This window comes from Leucopleurus acutus (genome assembly GCF_964270905.1).
Source record: "Leucopleurus acutus genome assembly, chromosome: 11".
NCBI classification, from domain to species: Eukaryota; Metazoa; Chordata; class Mammalia; order Artiodactyla; family Delphinidae; genus Leucopleurus; species Leucopleurus acutus.
This window is the reverse complement of record NC_139152.1, coordinates 19,462,354-19,483,633: the sequence shown is the minus strand read 5'-3', so window position 1 is coordinate 19,483,633 and position 21,280 is coordinate 19,462,354. Positions and strand designations below refer to the sequence as shown.

The 21,280-nt window shown below is 38.0% G+C and overlaps 1 protein-coding gene across 16 annotated transcripts in view; it reads left to right on the top strand.

The window, feature by feature from the left end:
• The window catches only part of SOX5 (SRY-box transcription factor 5), a 994,587-nt gene that overhangs the window by 867,510 nt on the left and 105,797 nt on the right, over positions 1-21,280 (top strand). For all 16 annotated transcript variants that reach the window (XM_082849629.1, XM_082849640.1, XM_082849630.1 and 13 more), the window contains one exon: positions 20,746-20,831. In XM_082849629.1, the coding sequence (XP_082705755.1) occupies positions 20,746-20,831 (86 nt within the window). The remainder of the gene's footprint in view (positions 1-20,745; positions 20,832-21,280) is intronic.

Sequence of the window (21,280 nt, the reverse complement as noted above, 5' to 3'; positions counted from 1 at the left end):
TGTATTCATAAATAAATATGTGTATACATCTATTTGTATCTAGATATCAATATGTAATATGCAGGATGTGAGAGTATCTGTATAATATATGCTATGATATATATATGTGATATGTAGTACATAATATATAATGTATGGGGGGGTAAATATTTTATAGACTATGTTCTGCCAATAAATATAACAAAAAGTCATGGCCATCTTTCTTCCATACTTTCAGACCTGCATCATATTTCATTAAACTGGATGCACCATATTTTATTTATGTTTCCCACTAATGAACATTTAAGTTTGTCTACAATGCTTCACAGTTTTAGGCAATGCTACAGTAAACTTTTTTGTGTACACAAAGTTGCCCCAAATGAATTATTCGTGTAATCAGTTCCATTACCAGTATAAGGTATTTTACTTCCATTTATTTGTTTCTTTTTGAACATTTTTCACCTGAGAGATTGTCTGTACATTCTGATGCTCTCTGAGTTGCTTAATGGAAGGCTTAAAACTTTAAAAATTGACTTATCTGAGTTAAGCTCTGAATAAGCATCAGTGAGACTTGTAATCTGAAACTATTAATTGTCTCAATTTAATAAATTCTGGCAGAAAAAAAATTATGCAAGGTGTCAGAAGACCTTGGTAGTCTCAATCCCATTTTGTATTATTCTGTTCCCTTGGGCAAGTCATTTTCCTCTTTGTGCCTTAGCTTTTCAATCTTTAAGGTAGCTACAGTAATGTCTGCCCTACTCACTTCATGAGGAGATTGTAAAAGTTAGATGGAATGAGTCTATGCATTTCTAAAGAAGTTAGATTATTGTATAATATGTCATTATTACTTGTTAAATGTATCAGCCCATTTAGAAAATTTATAATGTGATATAATGATAAGGATTTCAGGAATTTATCTATTTTTAGGTCACTGTACTTCTGACCATTCAAGACATTTGCATTATTTGTTTTTCATTTTTGGGTGGAGAGAAAATTTCATAACATTTCTTAATTTCCAGAGGTCTAAAAGTTACCATTCTAGTAGAAATCTCTAGGCCAGGAGTCATCCCAAATGTATATTCCATAGGCTTATTGTTAGAGTGGTTTAGGAAGCTTCCTGTTCTCAACCAGTAGATCAGACTCTGGATACACCCCAGGAGGAAGGATGTCTATCAAAGGCCCTGACAGACAGAAAAGTGGAAAGGCTATCAATGGTGTCAAAAAATGAGATGCTTTTAAAGAATGAAATATTTGCTAAACCTTCATATTAAAAGTGGAAAATAAAAGAGAGCATTTGAACTGGTCTTAAGTGGCTTATATGAATGCCCCTCTTCCAGATCCCTACTTTTTAATACTTTCATCATTTTGGATGCTTTTCTCTGTGCCATTCATTTCTTCATAAGACACAGAGGCAAGATTTAGATAGTACTCTGATATAGATGTACATATAGAAGCAGTTCCTTAATTAGTGATTCTCTTTGAGCAGCTTAAAATGAGTTATTATGCAATAGTTAAATGATGCCTTGGTCGTAATGCTGGAATACAGAAGGAAAAGGAGACTTGTTTGATTTATTGTCACCTTTTCAGGGATACTCAGATTTCTTAGATAATTAATCCAGGAATTTTCATTTGTACTAGAATTCCTTAGATTTATGGGCAAAGAGGTGAAGAAAGAATGCTGTATTTTTTATATGCAGAAGCATCTTCCCACTTTGAAAGATGTTTCCTTAAAGAGTTTATAAATTAATCTCTTACTAAACTAGCCAACTAGGTAACTATTAAATTAAGTAGGGTAAAGTTTTTTTTGTTGTTGTTGCTTATTTTATTAATAAATTTATTTTAAATTAAATTAAGTAGGGTAAAGTTGTGTTTTTTTTGTTGTTGCTTGTTTTATTAATAAATTTATTTATTTATTTATTTTTGGCTGTGCTGGGTCTGCGTTGCCCGCTGGTGCGCGCGGGCTTTCTCTAGCTCTGGTGAGCGGGGGCTACTCTTTGTTGTGGTGTGCGTGCTTCTCATTGTGGTGGCTTCCCTTGTTGCGGAGCATGGGCTCTAGGCGTGTGGGCTTCAGTAGTTGTGGCACGCAGACTCAGTGGTTGTGACATGCAGACTCAGTAGTTGTGGCTTGCGGGCTCTAGAGTGCAGGCTCAGTAGTTGTGGCGCATGGGCTTAGTTGCTCCGTGGCCTGTGGGATCTACCCGGACCAGGGATTGAACCTGTGTCCCCTGCATTGGCATGCAGATTCTTAACCACTGCGCCACCAGGGAAGTCCAGTAGGGTAAAGTTTTCATTTGCAGTGCTACATTAAGAAGACAAAAAATGTTTTTTATTTTAAAAAAGTCTCTTACTGAAAAATTTAGCCTATGACAAAGCAGTTAAGAACTAAAAATCTCCTAAAAATATCTTCTTTTAAAATAGCTGTATAGTCAAACAAGAGATAATTTATTAATTCTACTTTCTCAAATAAAATTCATATGAAATATTTATATTCATTACTTATTTTATCAGAGTTATACAATGTTAGCATTTCTCATAAAAAATTTCAAATATTAATGTCATATTATACTATTTTAGCAAATCTAAGAAGGGTTTACAGATTTTCTGCATTTAGAAACCCCTTCACCTTTATTAAGTATACCGTATCAATTGTTCTGAACGTCTGGTGTTCCACAAGATGATTTAGGAGACTTGTTACAAATTTAACCTCTTAAAATGAGAGAGGAAGTATAGCTGAGCTTATTGCTGTTTGAAAGCAAAGTTCAACTTGCTTGGATTTCAGAAAGTCTAAAGTGATTGGAAACAGTCACTATGATGAAGGATTTTGTTTTTATCTTTTGTTTGTATATAAGACATCTTTTTTAGTAGACACCTTGACCGTGCTCAGGTGCTTTAATGACATCATAATAGCGGGTTCTTGTTAGTGAACAGAAATCATTTTAAGACTTAGGAAATTCATGTTATTTACTTTTAATACCCAAGGGGATATGAATTTTTTTTGGCTTTTTTTGCTTTTAAAATCAAAATTTACAGAAGAGATAGATTATGGAACATTAGAAAAGAATGGTTTGATGTGTGAAAAAATATGACAAAAGATTCTTTAACCGCCTCCTTCAGGTCCTTATTTCTTAAACTCTAGGCCTCTCTTTCGCCCTCCATTTTCTATCCTTCCTTGGTATCACTGGCAGCTGATCTAAAACACCATTATTATTTGCATTAAACCTCATACAAAAAAACTAATTTGTTCCTTATTTGTATAATTATTTGCTTACAATCTGTTTCTTCTATTAATAAGCCTTAAGCTTTTGATATGGGAAGAGTGGTCTCCTGTGTTTGAAATTTGTTAATTTCTTAAATAGAATATTGCTTCATATATTCAGTCATTAAACAGTTAACAGCCTTAAGTGGGCAAGGCACTATGCTAGAAACTGGGAATTTAAAGATGGAGTAAGACATAATTCTGGCTTTAGGATGCTCACAGTCTAGTTGGGGAGAATGGGATGTAAACAGATGTTGTGTAATAGAGATATGCATAGAATTTTAACAAAAGTGAGTGGAAAGGGAATGAACTCAAATCTGAGATTGATGGAAGGTGTCAGGGAAGGTTTCTTGGGGGGGGAAGGATGATCCTAAGGATCACTGAAGGATGATCCCTGAAGTCCAATCCTAAAGGATGAAGGGCAACTAAGCAATTGAAGAAGTCGTTGTGGTGAAAGGATACACAAACAACATTCCTGGCAGAAAAAAAACAGCCCTGATGGAGGCTGGAAAACAAGAGATGGAATTAGGGTATACATGGACCATTAAGCAGTTTGAAGTAAACTTTAAGGCAAGAAATGATAAGTGAGTAGTTGGAGGACATAAGAGGAGACCAGTTCAAGGAAATATTTATAGACTCTCTATGCTGGAGGAACTGAAAAGCCATTGAAGGGCTAAAACTCCGGGTTGAGATCATAGTGGCATTTATCCATCCATCCATCCATTGATCGATTCATCCATGTCAAGACATACTTTCTTGTTCACTTTTGAACTTTTCAGTCCTTAACACACAGTATGTAATCAGTAAATATTTATTACAATTTAAATACAACCGATGAATATTTATTGTGTACCTGTAATGAGTGCCACTGGAAGCTAAGCAGAGAATTCATTTCTTTAGCAGAGGACTGGAGCCTGGGAGACTGATTGGTAGGTTTTCCAATAGTAAGAAATGAAAACCTGGGGGTTAAACGAAGTTTGTCATTGACTGGCCATAGAGAATGAAAGGGAGGGAGAAGTCAAGGATACTTCATATTTATAGCATAGGTAACTGGGTGTCACCCAAATTAATCGAAATACCAAGAGTAGAAGTGGGTCTTGCAAGAAGGATGATGAATTAAATTAAATGTGAAAACTGAACTTCCTATGGGAGAGATGGCTGGCGGGTTGGGGGTGGGGTGGCCATCCAAAAGCAGTGTGAGAGGTCTAGGCTGGAGTCCCTGATTTCGAATAGTTTATATATGGTACTTGGACCAAGAGGTTGGATAAGTTCATTCAGATAAAAGAAATCCATGAGAAAATTCAAGCACCAAGGATTAGACTCCAAGGAATACCAATACCTAAGGAATGAGTGAAGGAAGGTAGAACAGCCTATTGCAGAAGTAATAAAGTCAGCATGAACCGGGCATGAGGAGAACCAGGAGAGCACGTTATAAGAAAAGTCAGAGAGTGTAGATGTAGTTAGAGAAGGAGGGAGTCATTAACAGTATCAGCTGTTACACAGCAGTGTTCGTTCAAATTTGGCAAATCAGAGGTCATTATTTCCAGGGAAGTTTATGGATTGAGAAGTAAAGTGTAGGAGAAGGATTTAAGATTATCATTGAAGACTAGTTTCCAGCAATTTAGATGAGAAGAAGAAAGAAAGTAAATAAATGACTCCTTTCTAAACACTAAGGGAAGTGTTTCAGAGGGATTTTTGGAGTCTAGATAGTTGGTTGCTTTTTTAGGATAGGAGGTACTTGTGCATATGTTTAGGGACACGGTATGAACCGATTCTTACCTTGGCAGTTGAGGTATTTAATAGACTCTAATCTTCTGAATGTTTCTTGATACTATATGAAATGGGTCCAGCTGCAGGCTAGTTCATTAATACATTTTGTTCATTCATTTCTCTGATCCTTACTTTTGGGCTCAACCATTTATTTATTCATCAAATTATTTATTGAACATCTATCAGCAAATATTTATTGAATATCTACTGTGCGCTAAGCATTGTAATTTTGAACTTCTCTCATCTTTTCTAGTTATTTTTTATTCAAAGCCTAACTCAGGACCAGCCCCTTCTCTGATTCTTTCTCCATTGATTTCAGCTCAAATAAATTCCTCCTTTCTTTGGTAATTACTGCCTTTCTTATTCATATGATTTTAATCATGTGGCTTTGATTCATTTCACTTTCCATATTTATGTCTTATTTTTGTAACTGAAAGTGTCACGAAGGCAAGGACTGTACCTTTATTGCTTTGTGTCCTACACGTAATGTTTGACACATGTTAATTGAATGGACATAAAATGAATGTATCTATTTTGAAATTTTAAATATATATTTATATTATGCTCTAAAATAGTCTGTGATGTTTTCTAAAACTTAATACTTTCCTTGCCACAATGATAAGAACTATAGTACTTACTACCTGTGAGATCCTGAACATTTTTAATTTGTAGAATGAGAATAACAATCTACCCTATTGAATTGTTACGAAGATTAAATGAGATTTTATACACAGACCAGTAAATATATTCATTCATATATGTGTAGATTTATATGTGTATATTTATGTGTATACATATGTAAAATATTTTAACACTGCTAAAAGTCAACAAATATTAGTTGCCCACACTTCACATCAGTGGGAGTAAAATGAATAATTCAGAATTGACTTTGGAACAACTGATGTTGAAACTCTTTGGGTAAAAAAAGGATTTTTTTTCCTGAACCACATCTGAAAATACAATATAAGCCCAACTGTGTTTTTTTTTTTTCCTTTTCTTTTTCCCCTGTATCTCTTTTCTCCCATCAAATTGGCCATCAAGTCTGTCTCCCATATATGTTCCTTCTTCTCTTTCCCTTATGATTAGTTTAGGCCATTATCATTTCCCTCTTGACTTACTGCAGTAGTTTTTAACATGTCTGTTTGTCTCCAGTCTCTCCCTCTTCCAATTGATTCTATCCCTTGCCACAAAACTGATCTAAAACACAAATCAGACTGTCACATTCCTGCTTAAAATCTTTCAGCAACTTACGGTTGTCTTCAAAGTAAAACACAAGGCTCTGCAAGATGTGTGTCCTCCCGGCTTCTTTAGCTGCATAGCTTAACATTCCCCTTCTGCATCAGATACACTGAGACTATTAAAATATCCCTGGATGTAGGGGCCAATAACAGATAATGGTCACTGCTAGCACTGTCCTATGAATGGTAAGGGGCTCCTTCCAAGCAGAAGGAATCCACCAATTCATCTGTTGGCCTATGAAATGAAAAAAAGCAACTTCCTTCCTTCCTTCCTTCCTTCCTTCCTTCCTTAAGTTCCAACTATAGTGTCCTCTTTAACTCCACTTTGTCTTACACTCCTCCATGAACTCCTACCCAACTCCCTCCACCAGGAAGTTAGAGTGGTAGAGCAGGGTGTTTTCAGTTCCAATCTGAGAATATGATTAATAAGAGCAATCCTGTTGCATGACGTGATGGAGGCTTACTGTGTGACTTTGGAAGACATGGAAAGTAGGTGGTAAGAGGGTCCTGAAAGATAGTTTGGTAGTGAAGTGCCATTTTTTAAGAGCTACTTTAACAAATAATCTTCCTTGATGCTCTTTCCAGGTTAAGTTCTTCTTTTCTGGAGGTTTCCAGAATGATGCCTTCTCCAGTGTTCTACTTTGCTCATTGTATCACTGGATTGGTTTACATGTTTATCTCCCTCACTTTATTAGGAACTCTTCTAGGGCAGGGATTGTGTGTGTGTGTGTGTGTGTGTGTAGGTTTTAATTTTTATAATGCCACAAAACTTTCCAGAACCTTTATAGTAGTTCAGTGGGTGAAAGGGTTTGTGAAGTTGACCCTGGATAAGAACATACTTGCTTTTGACAATCTTCCTCAGCCTACGTAACCTTGTTGTTTTTCTTACTCTGTATATAGCCCCCCAAAATGAGACTCTTCAATAGTGTCACTGTAAATAATTATTATCTAAATATTCATTACTTTAATACTAATGTAAGTAACATGCTTTCTGAGGGGTTATTGGGTTATTTACTGTTAGATATATCATTTATATCAGTAGATACTATAAGCCGGATTGTATTCTGAAAACAGTTGTTTAACATGCCTCAGTATATTTTTCAACTTTTTGAAAAATTTTAGTTTTGAGCTAGAATTTTCCATACTTGGCTTGAAAGAAGAAGCAAATTAATTTTGGAAAGGCTTAAGGAAAAACTGTTCAAATGGTTAAAACCTAGGAAAGAGTAGAAGAAATTACTTTAACTAGTTGAAAGTCAATTTGAATAACACACATGGTTGAACTTTAAATGCCAGAATTTTCCATTATCTTATTTTTACTAAGTATCTCATGAGGTATTAACAAAATAAGCCTGTTGTAATATTTTAGTGCAGTTTATTGAGAGATGGCATAAATAGATGACGTATTTACTTCAGTAAAAATCTTTTTTCCCCAGTAGTTTCTGAATTTCTCTTTCCCCATTAAGCACTACCCTTGACCTTGTTTTGAAGTCTTATAGATTCTGTGTCCACTTCAGAACACTGACACGTGCATATAATATATTTTGAATTTTCTTAATTGAGTTAAATTGTTGTATTGGCCCTTTTCACATTTATGGTATTTGTATTTACTTAGTAACTAGGGCAAATTTCAATCAAACTAGTTCTGGATATCTTAGACCTGAAAAATTGATAATAAGGTAGATATGCTTCAAGTTATATATGTTTGTATGTTGGATGGAGATGGTTGCATTAATATTGTGGCTTAGACACAAACCTTTTGAAATTAGTTGATATCCTATTTTTGATCATATGTTTATCTTGGAAACTGTATATGATTACAGATATGTAATAGTGATGGTACTCTTTTTAATTCTTGCTGCCAGTCTTTCGTTTTCTCCAATTCACTTAAACATCAACTACATTGATATGAGGCTGTATATGGCAAACATATTGTATTAGTTTGCTAGGGCTGCCATAACAAAATAGCACAAATTGGGTGGTTTAAACAACAGAAACTTATTTTCTCACAGTTCTGGAAGCTAGAAATGCAAGATCAAGGTATCAACAGTGTGGATTTCTTTCTGAGGCCTCTTTCCTTGATTTGTAGATGGTTGTCTTCTCCCTCTATCCTCACATGGTTGTCCCTCCATCTGTGTTGTTTGTGTCCTAATCTCCTCTTTATATAAGGTCACCAATCATATTGGAGTAGAGCCCACTCATATGACTTTATTTTACCCTAATTACCTCTTAAAGGACATATCTCCAAATACAGTTACATTCTTAGATACTAGAGGTTAGGACTTCAACATATAAAATTTGGGGGTACACAATTCAGCTCATAACACATATATAAATTATTTAGCTTGTGTGTGTATATGTATGTATGTACACATATATGTTTATACACATTACAGTATGGCATATGAATAACATAGTTATGCACATATATATGTGTATCCAAAGGAAAGATAACTGTATTCATTTCATTACTATATATTCATGAATGTAGGAAATGAAAAATAATAAGGTTCTAATATGCATATGCAATTTTTAAGCATTATGGAACTGTCTGGATTTTAACTAATGAGCTCTAAATATGTGTATAATACTCAATTTGTTATTAAGAATTAGATGCTGGTAGTTGGAAAGTGCCATAAACACCTATGTGGGTGTTTGCCATCAATCCAAATTTATGAGTAAACCTGTATCCCTAGGTTAGAGCTCGGAGTCATCTTCAAGACCTGTTACTTAACCTCTTTAATTAAACTTGTTAAAACTTCATTTCATATCCGTTGCCCTTTGGCATCCAAACATCTTCAGGTCTGGATTATGAAAAGTTTCTCAGCTCCCTGCTTTCTGTCTCTTTTGCCTTTATTCTGTAATCTGTGAGTTAAGCTGGTTTTCTCTCCATTCCTTTAGCATGTCACGCTCATGCTATGATACATTTCACCCTGTCTAAAACATCTGCCCCACACCTGCAAATCTTCAAGGCCAAGCTCACTCTTATTTTCACCTTTATTCTTTAAATATTGAAGCCTGGAATTAGTTCTACCTTAACTCCTGTAGCACTGATGGCCAATACTACTCAAATAAGTTCAAATAATTAGAAAAGAGAGACTTGTAGTAAACAGATAGAGACCAGGTTTGGTTTTGTTTTTTCGTTTTTATCTCGCATAACACCCAGCAGAATTCTAGTCACATGGTAGATGATATAAGTGCTTATTAATTGATTTTCAATAGGGAAAGTAAATTATATAAAATGAATTGTCAATGTGAAGAGCACTGTAGCCTCTAAACTTCTGCTTAGTTTATTTTAATATTATAATCATTAAATAAGGAATATAAGTGAATTACATAATTTTAAGTATTTAAATTGTCGATTCTAATAGTCATAATATTTGTTATTTCAGCTAGTTTGCATAAACACAAATTCAGCTTTTAAACATCTAAACTTCCCTTTATAAAATCAGATATAGTATTTTCTGGATTAAATATTAAAAATTCCAAATGATAAGTAAAGCCTTGTCAGGTAACATCAATTTTTTCCTATTTATTGGATCTTTCTCATTAGCATATAAGCATGCTATAATTTTTACAAATGTATACCTTTTAAGTAGTTTTCTTTATCACACATCCTCCAATAGATACTGCAAAATGCCTCACTGAAATTGTCTGTTTTAGCACTTCTCAAATGCAAACAAATAGTTTGGGAATCTTGTTAAAATTTAAATTCTAATTCAGAAGGTATATGCTTGCTGCTTTGACAAAGTCTCCCAGACCTTAGTGGCTTAAAATAGCAAACATTTGTTTGGACACAGCCACGCTCAGGCTCAGAGTCTTTCACGTCCCTGCAATCAAGGTGTTGGCCTGAACCGTAGTCATCTCTAGGCTTGACTTGGGGAGAAATTCACTTCCAAGCTCCCTCCTTTGGTTGTTGGCAGGCCTCCTACTTGTGCTTGCTGTTGGCTGGAAGACATCAGTCCTTTGCAATGTGAACCTCTCCATAGGGCAGCTCACAGTATAACTGCTTGCTGGGGAAGGGGGGCAGGGGAGAAAGCAAGACAGAGCCAGAGTCTTTTTATAACCTATCTCAAAAGTAACATCACATCACTTTTGCCTTATTCTGTTCATTAGAAGGTAGTTACTAGGTCCAGTCCACAAGGGGAGGGAATTGCATAAGGACATAAATACCAGGAAGTGGGAGCCAGTGTGGGTTCCGCTGACTCTAACGTGTGCCTGCCACATTAAGTTTGTGGTGGAGTCTGAAATTTTGCCTTTCTAACAAACTCCTAGGTGACATCAATGCTGCTCCTGAGAACTTCACTCCGAAAAGCAAGGATCTACACTTACTGCACCCAGTTCCTTTCTTTATTCATTCTCTGTTGATCTCACTGACTCCAGCTAGGCTCTCTCACCCCCTCATTCTGCTGAAATTGCCCTTGTGGAAGTCACCAATGAGTTCTATGTCACTAAATCCAGCATTTGAAAAACTTGATCATTCTTTCTGAAAATCTTTCTTGGCCTCTGGAACACCAAATTGATATACATTTCTCCTCAGTTTTTCTGCTAGTTACCTATCTCCCTAACTATAAGAGTTAATATATCCTATAATCCAATCCCGGGACCTCTTTTTTTATCTATAGTTAACTCCTACATGGTTACAGCTAAAATTCCAGATATATGCTGACCACTCTCAAATTTATATCTCCTATGGAGATTTCTCCCCTAAAATCCTAACATGTTTATCAAGTGCCTCAGCGAACACCTCTGCTTGGATACTGATAGTAATTTCAGACTTAAAATGTCCAAAACAGAGCTCTATTGCTTCCCCTTCATCTCCCCTTCGCTATGCCCAACGTGACAGTCTTGCTTCTCATCCATGTTTGCAAATCCAACAAATAGTTCCACTCCGCAATCAGCTGTTCCAGTGAAAAACCTGGGAATCATCCTCGAGTCTTCTTTTATGTAAACCATCGTTAAGTCTTGTCAGTTTTACCTCTTAAATACCACTTGACTTTCTCCATCATTCTTTTTTTTTTTGGCTGCATACAGTATTTGTTTTTCTCTTTTTGGCTGTGTTTGGTCTTCATTGCTGCGCTCGGGCTTTCTTTAGTTGCAGCGAGCGGGGGCTACTCTTCATTGCAGTGCATGGGCTTCTCATTGCGGTGGCTTCTCTTGTTGCGGACCATGGGCTCTAGGCATGCAGGCTCAGTAGTTGTGGTGTGCAGGCTCAGTAGTTGTGGTGCACGGGATTAGCTGCTCCACGGCATGTAGGATCTTCCCGGACCAGGGCTCGAACCCGTGTCTCCTGCATTGGCTGGCGGATTCTTAACCACTGCGCCACCAGGGAAGCCCTCTCCATCATTCTTTATTCCAACATCACCACTCTAGTCTGGACCATCATTACGTTATTATAGAAAGTTCTGCATCTTTTTATTATTGATTACAGCTTCCAACCTTTAGCCCAAGTGGTTTTACTCAGTCCATCTATTTTCCATGTTCATGGTTTCCTTTATCCTGTAGGATCAAGTTTAGATTCTTTACATTGTACATAAAGCCATACACAATCTGGCCTGATTCCCTCTCCAGCCCCATTTATCTCTACTTCCCTACCTGCACTCTGCACTTGAGCAATTCAGGGACTGAGCTATGATATAACACTCCCATTTGACTCTGAGTCTTAATGAAAATCATTTTCCTTCCTGGAATGCTTCCCTTCTTTGCCTGGCTAGCTTTCATTTAATTCAAGATTCAGCTTAAACATGACTTCATCCTAGAGGCTGTCTCTGACCTTTTAGACTATGTTTGGGGTACCCACAATATAGTCCATAGCACTGTATACTTCTCTATCTTAACAGTCATTGTATTTTATACTAATCATTGAATTATCTTTGTCTTATTTTCCCTTTAAGCTGTAAAGCCAGATTGGCAGAAGTAGACTCAGGTATTCTGAAGCCTGAAACATATAATTTTGGGGACTCTATTTAAGAATAAAAATATGAAAATTATATATGTATATATATGATCTTCATATACATTAAGTACAAAAGAGAATATTTATGAAAAGAATCACAACAAAGTAAAAAATTAAGTGAGCTGACAAAGATAAAAACATATGACCCTGTGAACACACTGCTAGGGGCCCTTTCCAGAACCCCAAAGCTTAAGCTTCATTAAATTTCCAGTAAATACACCTCTTGACATGAGTCTTCTTTAAAGCTCTATTTCTGGGGGCTTCACTGGTGGCAAGTGGTTAAGAATCTACCTGCCAATGCAGGGAACACGGGTTCGAGCCCTGGTCCAGGAAGATCCCACATGCCGCGGAGCAACTAAGCTCGTGTGCCATGACTACCGAGCCTATGCTCTAGAGTCCGCGAGCCGCAACTACTGAGCCCGTGTGCCACAACTACTGAAGCCCGCACTCCTAGAGCCTGTGCCCTGCAACAAGAGAAGCCACCGCAATGAGAAGCCCGGGCCCCACAACAGAGAGTAGCCCCCGCTCACCACAACTAGAGAAAGCCCACAGGCAGCAACAAAGACCCAGCGCAGCCAAAAATAAGTGAATAAATAAATAAATTTATTAAAAAAAACAAAAAGCTCTATTTCTAGTGTCAACAGTAGTGTTTAACACAAAGCAGGTACTCAATAAATATATATATTTTTCTGGTCAATTGATCTTTTCTTTATAACATCTTTATTGGAGTAAAATTGCTTTACAATGTTGTGTTAGTTTCTGTTGATTCAACAAAGTGAATCAGCTATACGTATACATATATCCCCATATCCCCTCCCTCTTGCGTCTCCCTCCCACCCTCCCTATCCCACCCCTCTAGGTGATCACAAAGCACCCAGCTGATCTCCCTGTGCTAGGCGGCTGCTTCCCACTAGCTATCGGATTTACATTTGGTAGTGTATATATGTCCATGCCACTCTCTCACTTCATCCCAGTTTAGCCTTCCCCCTCCCCGTGTCCTCAAGTCCCTTCTCTACATCTGCGCCTTACTCCTGTCCTGCCCCTAGGTTCTTCAGAACCACATTTTTCTTTTAGATTCCATATATATATATGTTAGGATATGGTATTTGTTTTTCTCTTTCTGACTTACTTCACTCCGTATGACAGACTCTAGGTCCATCCACTCACTGCAAATAACTCAATTTTGTTTCTTTTTATGGCTGAGTAATGTTCCATTTATATATGTGCCACATCTTTACCCATTCATCTGTCGATGGACAGTTAGGTTGCTTCTATGTCCTGGCTATTGTAAATAATGCTGCAGTGAACACTGTGGTACATGACCCTTTTTGAATTTTGGTTTTCTCAGGGTATACACCCAGTAGTGGGATTACTGGTTTGTGTGGTAGTTCTATTTTTAGTTTTTTAAAGAACCTCCATACTGTTCTCCATAGTGGAGAACTATGTTACGTTCCCACCAACAGTGCAAGAGTGTCCCCTGTTCTCCACACCCTCTCCAGCATTTACGGTTTGTAGATTTTTTTTTTTTTGCGGTATGCAGGCCTCTCACTGCCGTGGCCTCTCCCGCTGTGGAGCACAGGCTCCGGACGCGCAGGCTCAGCGGCCATGGCTCATGGGCCCAGCCGCTCCGTGGCACATGGGATCCTCCAAGACCGGGGCACGAACCCGTGTCGCCTGCATTGGCAGGCAGAGTCTCAACCACTGCGCCACCAGGGAAGCCCGGTTTGTAGATATTTTGGTGATGGGCATTCTGACTGGTGTGAGGTGATACCTCATTGTGGTTGTGATTTGCATTTCTCTAACGATTAGTGATGTTGAGCATCCTTTCATGTGTTTGTTGGCAATATGTATATCTTCTTTGGAGAAATGTCTATTTAGGTCTTAGCCCATTTTTGGATTGGGTTATTTGTTTCTTTGGTATTGAACTGCGTGAGCAGCTTGTATATTTTGGAGATTAATCCTTTGTCAGTTGCTTCGTTTGCCAATCTTTTCTCCCATTCTGAGGGTTGTCTTTTTGTCTTGTTTATGGTTTCCTTTGCTGTGCAAAAGGTTTTAAGTTTCATTAGGTCCCATTTGTTTATTTTTGTTTTTATTTCCATTTCTCTAGGAGGTGGGTCAAAAAGGATCTTGCTGTGATTTATGTCACAGAGTGTTCTGCCTATGTTTTCCTCTAAGAGTTTTATAGTGTCGGGCAATACATTTAGGTCTTTAATCCACTTTGAGTTTATTTTTGTGTATGGTGTTAGGGAGTGTTCTAATTTCATTCTTTTAAATGTAGCTGTCCAGTTTTCCCAGCAGCACTTACTGAAGAGGCTGTCTTTTCTCCATTGTATATTCTTGCCTCCTTTATCAAAGATAAGGTAACTATATGTGCATGGGTTTATCTCTGGGCATTCTATCCTGTTCCATTCATCTGTATTTCTGTTTTTGTGCCAGTACCATACTGTCTCAATTACTGTTGCTTTGTAGTATAGTCTGAAGTCAGGGAGCCTGATTCCTCCAGCTCCATTTTTCTTTCCCAAGATTGCTTTGGCTATTCAGGGTCTTTTGTGTGTCCGTACAAATTGTGAAACTTTTCGCTCTAGTTCTGTGAAAAATGCCATTGCTAGTTTGATAGGGATTGCATTGAATTGTAGATTGCTTTGGGTAGTATAGTCATTTTCACAATATTGATTCTTCCAATCCAGGGAAATGGTATATCTCTCCATCTGTTGGTATCATCTTTAATTTCTTTCATCAGTGTCTTAGAGTTTTCTGCATACAGGTCTTTTGTGTCCTTGCGTAAGTTTATTCCTAGGTATTTTATTCTTTTTGTTGCCATGGTAAATGGGAGTGTTTCCTTAATTTCTCTTTCAGATTTTTCATCATTAGTGTATAGGAATGCAAGAGATTTCTGTGCATTAATTTTGTATGCTGCTACTTTACCAGGTTCATTGATTAGTTCTAGTAGTTTTCTGGTAGCATCTTTAGGATTCTCTATGTATATTATCATGTCATCTGCAAACAGTGACAGTTTTACTTCTTTTCTGATTTGGATTCCTTTTATTTCTTTTTCTTCTCTGATTGCTGTGGCTAAAACTTCCAAAACTATGTTGAATAATAGTGGTGAGAGTGGGCAATCTTGTGTTTTTCCTGATCTTAGTGGAAATGGTTTCAGTTTTTCACCATTGAGAATGATGTTGGCTGTGGGTTTGTCATATATGGGCTTTATTATGTTGATTTAAGTTCCCTCTATGCCTACTTTCTGGAGGGTTTTTATCAAATGGGTGTTGAATTTTGTCAAAAGCTTTTTCTGCATCTATTGAGATCATCATATGGTTTTTCTCCTTCAATTTGTTAATATGGTTTATCACATTGATTGATTTGTGTATATTGATGAATCCTTGCATTCCTGGGATGAAACCCACTTGGTCATGGTGTATGATCCTTTTAATGTGCTGTTGGATTCTGTTTGCTAGTATTTTGTTGAGGATTTGGGCATCTATATTCATCAGTGATATTGGCCTGTAGTTTTCTTTTTTTGTGACATCTATGGTTTTGGTATCAACGTGATGGTGGCCTCATAGAATGAGTTTGGGAGTGTTCCTCCCTCTGCTATATTTTGGAAGAGTTTGAAAGAGTGGTGTTAGCTCTTCTCTAAATCTTTGATAGAATTCACCTGTGAAGCCATGTGGTCCTGGGCTTTTGTTTGTTGGAAGATTTTTAATCACAGTTTCAATTTCATTGCTTGTGATTGGCCTGTTTATATTTTCTATTTCTTCCTTGTTCAGTCTCAGAAGGTTGTGCTTTTCTAAGAATTTGTTCATTTCTTCCAGGTTGTCCATTTTATTGGCATAGAGTTGCTTGTAGTAATTCCTCATGATCCTTTGTATTTCTGCAGTGTCAGTTGTTGCTTCTCCCTTTTCATTTTAATTCTGTTGATTTGAGTCTTATCCCTTTTTTTCTTGATGAGTCTGGCTAGTGGTTTGTCCATTTTGTTTATCTTCTCAAAGAACCAGCTTTTAGTTTTATTGATCTTTGCTATCATTTCTTTCATTTCTTTTTCATTTATTTCTGATCTGATGTTTATGATTTCTTTCCTTCTGCCAACTTTGGGGTTCTTTTGTTCTCTTTCTGTAATTGCTTTAGATATGAGGTTAGTTTGTTTATTTGAGATGTTTCTTGTTTCTTGAGGTAGGATTGTATTGCTATAAACTTCCCTCTAGAACTCCTTTTGCTGTATTCCATAGGTTTTGTGTCATCGTGTTTTCATTGTCATTTGTTTCTAGGTATTTTTTGATTTCCTCTTTGATTTTTTCAGTGATCTCTTGGTTGTTTAGTAGTGTATTGTTTAGCCTCCATGTTTTTGTATTTTTTACAGTTTTTTTTTCCCTGTAATTGATATCTAGTCTCATAGCTTTGTGGTGGGAAAAGATACTTGATACGATTTCAATTTTCTTAAATTTACCAGGGCTTGATTTGTGACCCAAGATATGATCTATCCTGGAGAATGTTCTATGAGCACTTGAGAAGAAAGTGTATTCTGTTGTTTTTGATGGAATGTCCTATAAATATCAATTAAGTCCATCTTGTTTAGTGTGTCATTTAAAGCTTGTGCTTCCTTATTTATTTTCATTTTGGATGATCTGTCCACTGGTGAACATGGGGTGTTAAAGTCCCCTACTATTATTGTGTTGCTGTTTTTTCCCCCTTTTATGGCTGTTAGCATTTGCCTTATGTATTGAGGTGCTCCTATGTTGGGTGCATAAATATTTACAATTGTTATATCTTCTTCTTGGATTGGTCCTTTGATCGTTATGTAGTGTCCTTCTTTGTGTCTTGTAATAGTCTTTATTTTAAAATCTATTCTGTCTGATATGAGAATTCCTACTCCAGCTTTCTTTTCATTTCCATTTGCATGGAATATCTTTTTCCATCCCCTCACTTTCAGTCTGTTTGTGTCCCTAGGTCTGAAGTGGGTTTCTTGTAGGCAGCATTTATACGGGTCTTGTTTTTATATCCATTCAGCCAGTCTATGTCCTTTGGTTGGAGCATTTAATCCATTTACATTTAACGTAATTTTTAAGAGGTTTTTTGTTATTATTTTTTTAATGTACAGACAACATGTAAGGTAATTTTTGATACGTATGTTCCTATTACTATTTTCTTAATTGTTCTGGGTTTGTTATTGTAGGTCTTTTCCTTGTCTTGTGTCTCCTGCCTAGAGAAGTTACTTTAGCATTTGTTGTGAAGCTGGTTTGGTGGTGCTGAATTCTCTTAGCTTTTGCTTGTCTGTAATGGTTTTAATTTCTCTGTAAAATCTGAATGACATCCTTGCTGGGTAGAGTAATGTTGGTTGTAGGTTTTTCCCTTTCATCACTTTAAATATGTCCTGCCACTGCCTTCTGGCTTGCAGAGTTTCTACTGAAAGATCAGCTGTTAACTGGCGGGTTTTTACCCTGCTCATTCATCTGCTGTGTGTTTCTCTGTCTTCTCATTTTGCTTAACTTACTGTGTTTGGGGTCTCGTTTTCGCAGGCTGCAGGTTCATGGTTCCCGTTGTTTTTGATGTCTGCCCCCAGTGGCTAAGGTTGTTTCAGTGGGTTGTGTAGGCTTCCTGGTGGAGAGGACTGGTACCTGTATTCTGGTGGATGAGGCTGGATCTTGTCTTTCTGGTGGGCAGGACCGCATCCGGTGGTTTGTTTGGGGGTGTCTGTGAACTTATTATGATTTTAGACAGCCTCTCTGCTTATGGGTGGGGTTGTGTTCCTGTCTTGCTAGTTGTTTTGCATGGGCTCTAGCATGGGAGCTTGCTGGTTGTTGAGTGGAGCTGGATCTTAGCGTTGAGACAGAGATCTCTGGGAGAGCTCTCGCCATTTGATATTACGTGGGGCTGGGAGGTCTCTGGTGGTTCAGTGTCCTGAATCTGGCTTTCCCAACCTCAGAGGCTCAGGCCTGACACCTGGCCAGAGCACCAAGGCCCTGTCAGCCACACAACTCAGAAGAAAAGGCAGAAAAAAAAGAAAGAAAGAAGTAAAATAAAAGTTATTAAAATAAAAATGTATTATTAAAATAAAAACATTTTTAAAGTATTTATAAAAGAAGAGAGCAACCAAACCAATAAGCAAATCCACCAATGATAACAAGCACTAATAACTATACTAATATAAACATAAATATCAGAAATTATTCAGTCGCATACAGCAAACGCCAAGCCTACAGCTGCTCCCAAAATCCACCACCTCAATTCTGGGTTGATTCATTGTCTATTCAGGTATTCCACAGATGCAGGGTTCATCACGTTGATTCTGGAGATTTAATCCACGGCTCCTGAGGCTGCTGGGAGAGATTTCCCTTTCTCTTCTTTGTTGGCACAGCTTCTGGGGTTCAGCTTTGGATTTGGCACCCGGGGCGGGGAGGGGTATGGAATGCAGGGCGAGCTTTAGGCAGCAGAGGCCGGTGTGATGTTGCACCAGCCTGAGGCATGCTGTGTGTTCTCCTGGGGAAGTTGTCCCTGGATCACAGGACCCTGACAGTGGTCAGCTACACGGGCTCCCGGAATTAGAGCTCTGTGATTGCACACAGGTTTCTTGGTGGCAGCAGCAGCAGCCTTAATGTCTCATGCCCGTCTCTGGGGTCCGCGCTGATAGCCGCGGCTCGCTCCTGTCTCTGGAGCTCGTTTAGGCGGTGCTCTGAATCCCCTCTCCTCGCGCTCCCTGAAACAATCGTCTCTTGCCTCTTCGGCAGCTCCAGACACTTTCCCAGACTCCCTCCTGGCTAGCTGTGGCACACTAGCCCCCTTCAGGCTGTGTTCATGCCGCCAACCCCAGTCCTCTCACTGCGCTCCGACCGAAGCCCGAGCCTCAGTTCCCAGTCCCGCCCGCCCCGGCGGGTGAGCAGACAAGCCTCTCGGGCTGCTGAGTGCCAGTCGGCACTGATCCTCTGTGCAGACACCTCTCCTCTTTGCCCTCTGCACCCCTGTTGCTGTGCTCTCCTCCACGGCTCCGAAGCTTCCCCCTCCGCCACCCGCAGTCTCTGCCCGCGAAGGGGCTTCCGAGTGTGTGGAAACCTTTCCTCCTCACGGCTCCATCCCATTGGTGCAGGTCCTGTCCCTATTCTTTTGTCTCTGTTTTTTCTTTTTTCTTTTGCCCTACCCAGGTTCGTGGGGAGTTTCTTGCCTTTTGGGAGGTCTGAGGTCTTCTGCCAGCATTCAGTAGGTGTTCTGTAGGAGTTGTTCCACATGTAGATGTATTTCTGATGTGTTTGTGGGGAGGAAGGTGATCTCCACATCTTACTCCTCTGCCATCTTGAAGGTCCTCTGGTCAATTGATTTTTGACAAGGGTGCCAGGACTATTCAATGTGGAAAAGAGTAGTATTTTCAACAATAGTGCTGGGACAACTTTTTGCTTTTTGAGATACAGCAGAGGGGGTGTGACACCAGGACCCGGAGGCCCAGGGCCCTTTGTGGCCGGGGAGCTTTGGTCGCAACTCGCTGCTTCCACAGGTGGCCATGGTACCGCAGGCCTCTCGAGTGCAGGGGCTCCCTCAGTAAATACTTTTGAATGAATATATTAACTATTATTTTCAGTTATATTTCCATACATTTGACATTCAGCAAGCTTTTCACAAATTATAGTTCTCCAAAAAGCTTTGTATATTAGAAAATTGTTCTTATATCAATAGTTATTTTACATTTTGCTATGGTTATATTTCAAACAACTAACAGTGTTCATATCTGTTAGCATATCATGGGCTCTGTGCAAAAAGTCTGAGGTACGTCTTTACTAAGAGGAAAAAATTCTTTATTCACATCAAAAACGTACATTATAATCTTCTATATGTGAATATATGTTTGTGTGTCTCTCTATATTTTTATAGATCATCTGCATTAAAACTTTAATTTTAAATTACTAAAATTTTAGTTTTTTAGATATTCCCACAAAGAGAAATCCCTTGGGGAAAACCCATCTATTTTCTGCTTTCTTTATAGTATATTTTTTTAAACATTTGTCTCTGGAATAATAGAGATACCAACATTTTATATAACTTTTAAAAATGCATTAAATGTTATGATGAATTTGTCCACAGGTTATTTGAATCAAGACTGTAACATAGCATTAAAAAGATAAGCTACTTGACCTAAATCTTTAGAGTTTAGTTTGTTAAAATAGAATTAAGTTTAGTTAAGTTCCTTTTATAATAACATTTTAAATTTGCTGAGGAGTTGGTATGCTCATATCAAGATTATCAGGTGTGTGTATGTGTGTGTGTGTGTGTGTGTTATAAAGTGCAGCCCTCTGATCAATGCACACTCTTTCCTCCCATTTTCCTAAATACATCATGAAAAAAGGATGAGGTTTCCGCCTTAATTGCTTGTGCCTTTTATTCACATTCCTCTCTCAGCCAGAATTGTGAAAAGAGTGTTAGTAAAAAGCTGCACAATAGAGCTTTTCATTAGGCCTCAGCAAGGCACACAAAAGAAGGCTTTTGGAAAGAGTGAATGCATGAGTTTAATTTGCAGGTGGAGAGTAGATAAAAGGTGCTGACGCCTCTATTATTCTCTTACGTAGGTGACCCTTACCCTGTACAGCTGATCCCAACTACCATGGCAGCTGCTGCTGCAGCAACACCAGGCTTAGGCCCACTCCAACTGCAGGTAAGTCAGGAAACAATACACCAGAGACAAAGGTTAAATAAATATCGAAAACAGCTATTATCGTGTTAACGCAAAATAAAACTGACTAGTGATATTTGTCTCACATTTTTTTGTTTTTGAATTTATGTCTACTGATTCTTAACCCAAAGTTGGTTCTTTTAATTTTTAGCCCAGTTTTCTGTACTAAAGACAGTTTATTGTAATTTTTTTTATTGCCTGGTATGATTTAACAAAATGAGCTGTAGTTTTGCTTTGATTACTGTATGCCATAATTTCGTCACAGAATGGTCCTCACCAAGATAAAAAGAACAAAAAACCTACAAAAGATATTCAGATACTTATGGATCAAGATAGCTTACAAAAATTACATTTAAAATTGTTCAAGATGCCCAGTATTTTTGAAGCACTCTTTATTCTCCTGCTAATGCCAGCTCAGTTGGATAAGCAAG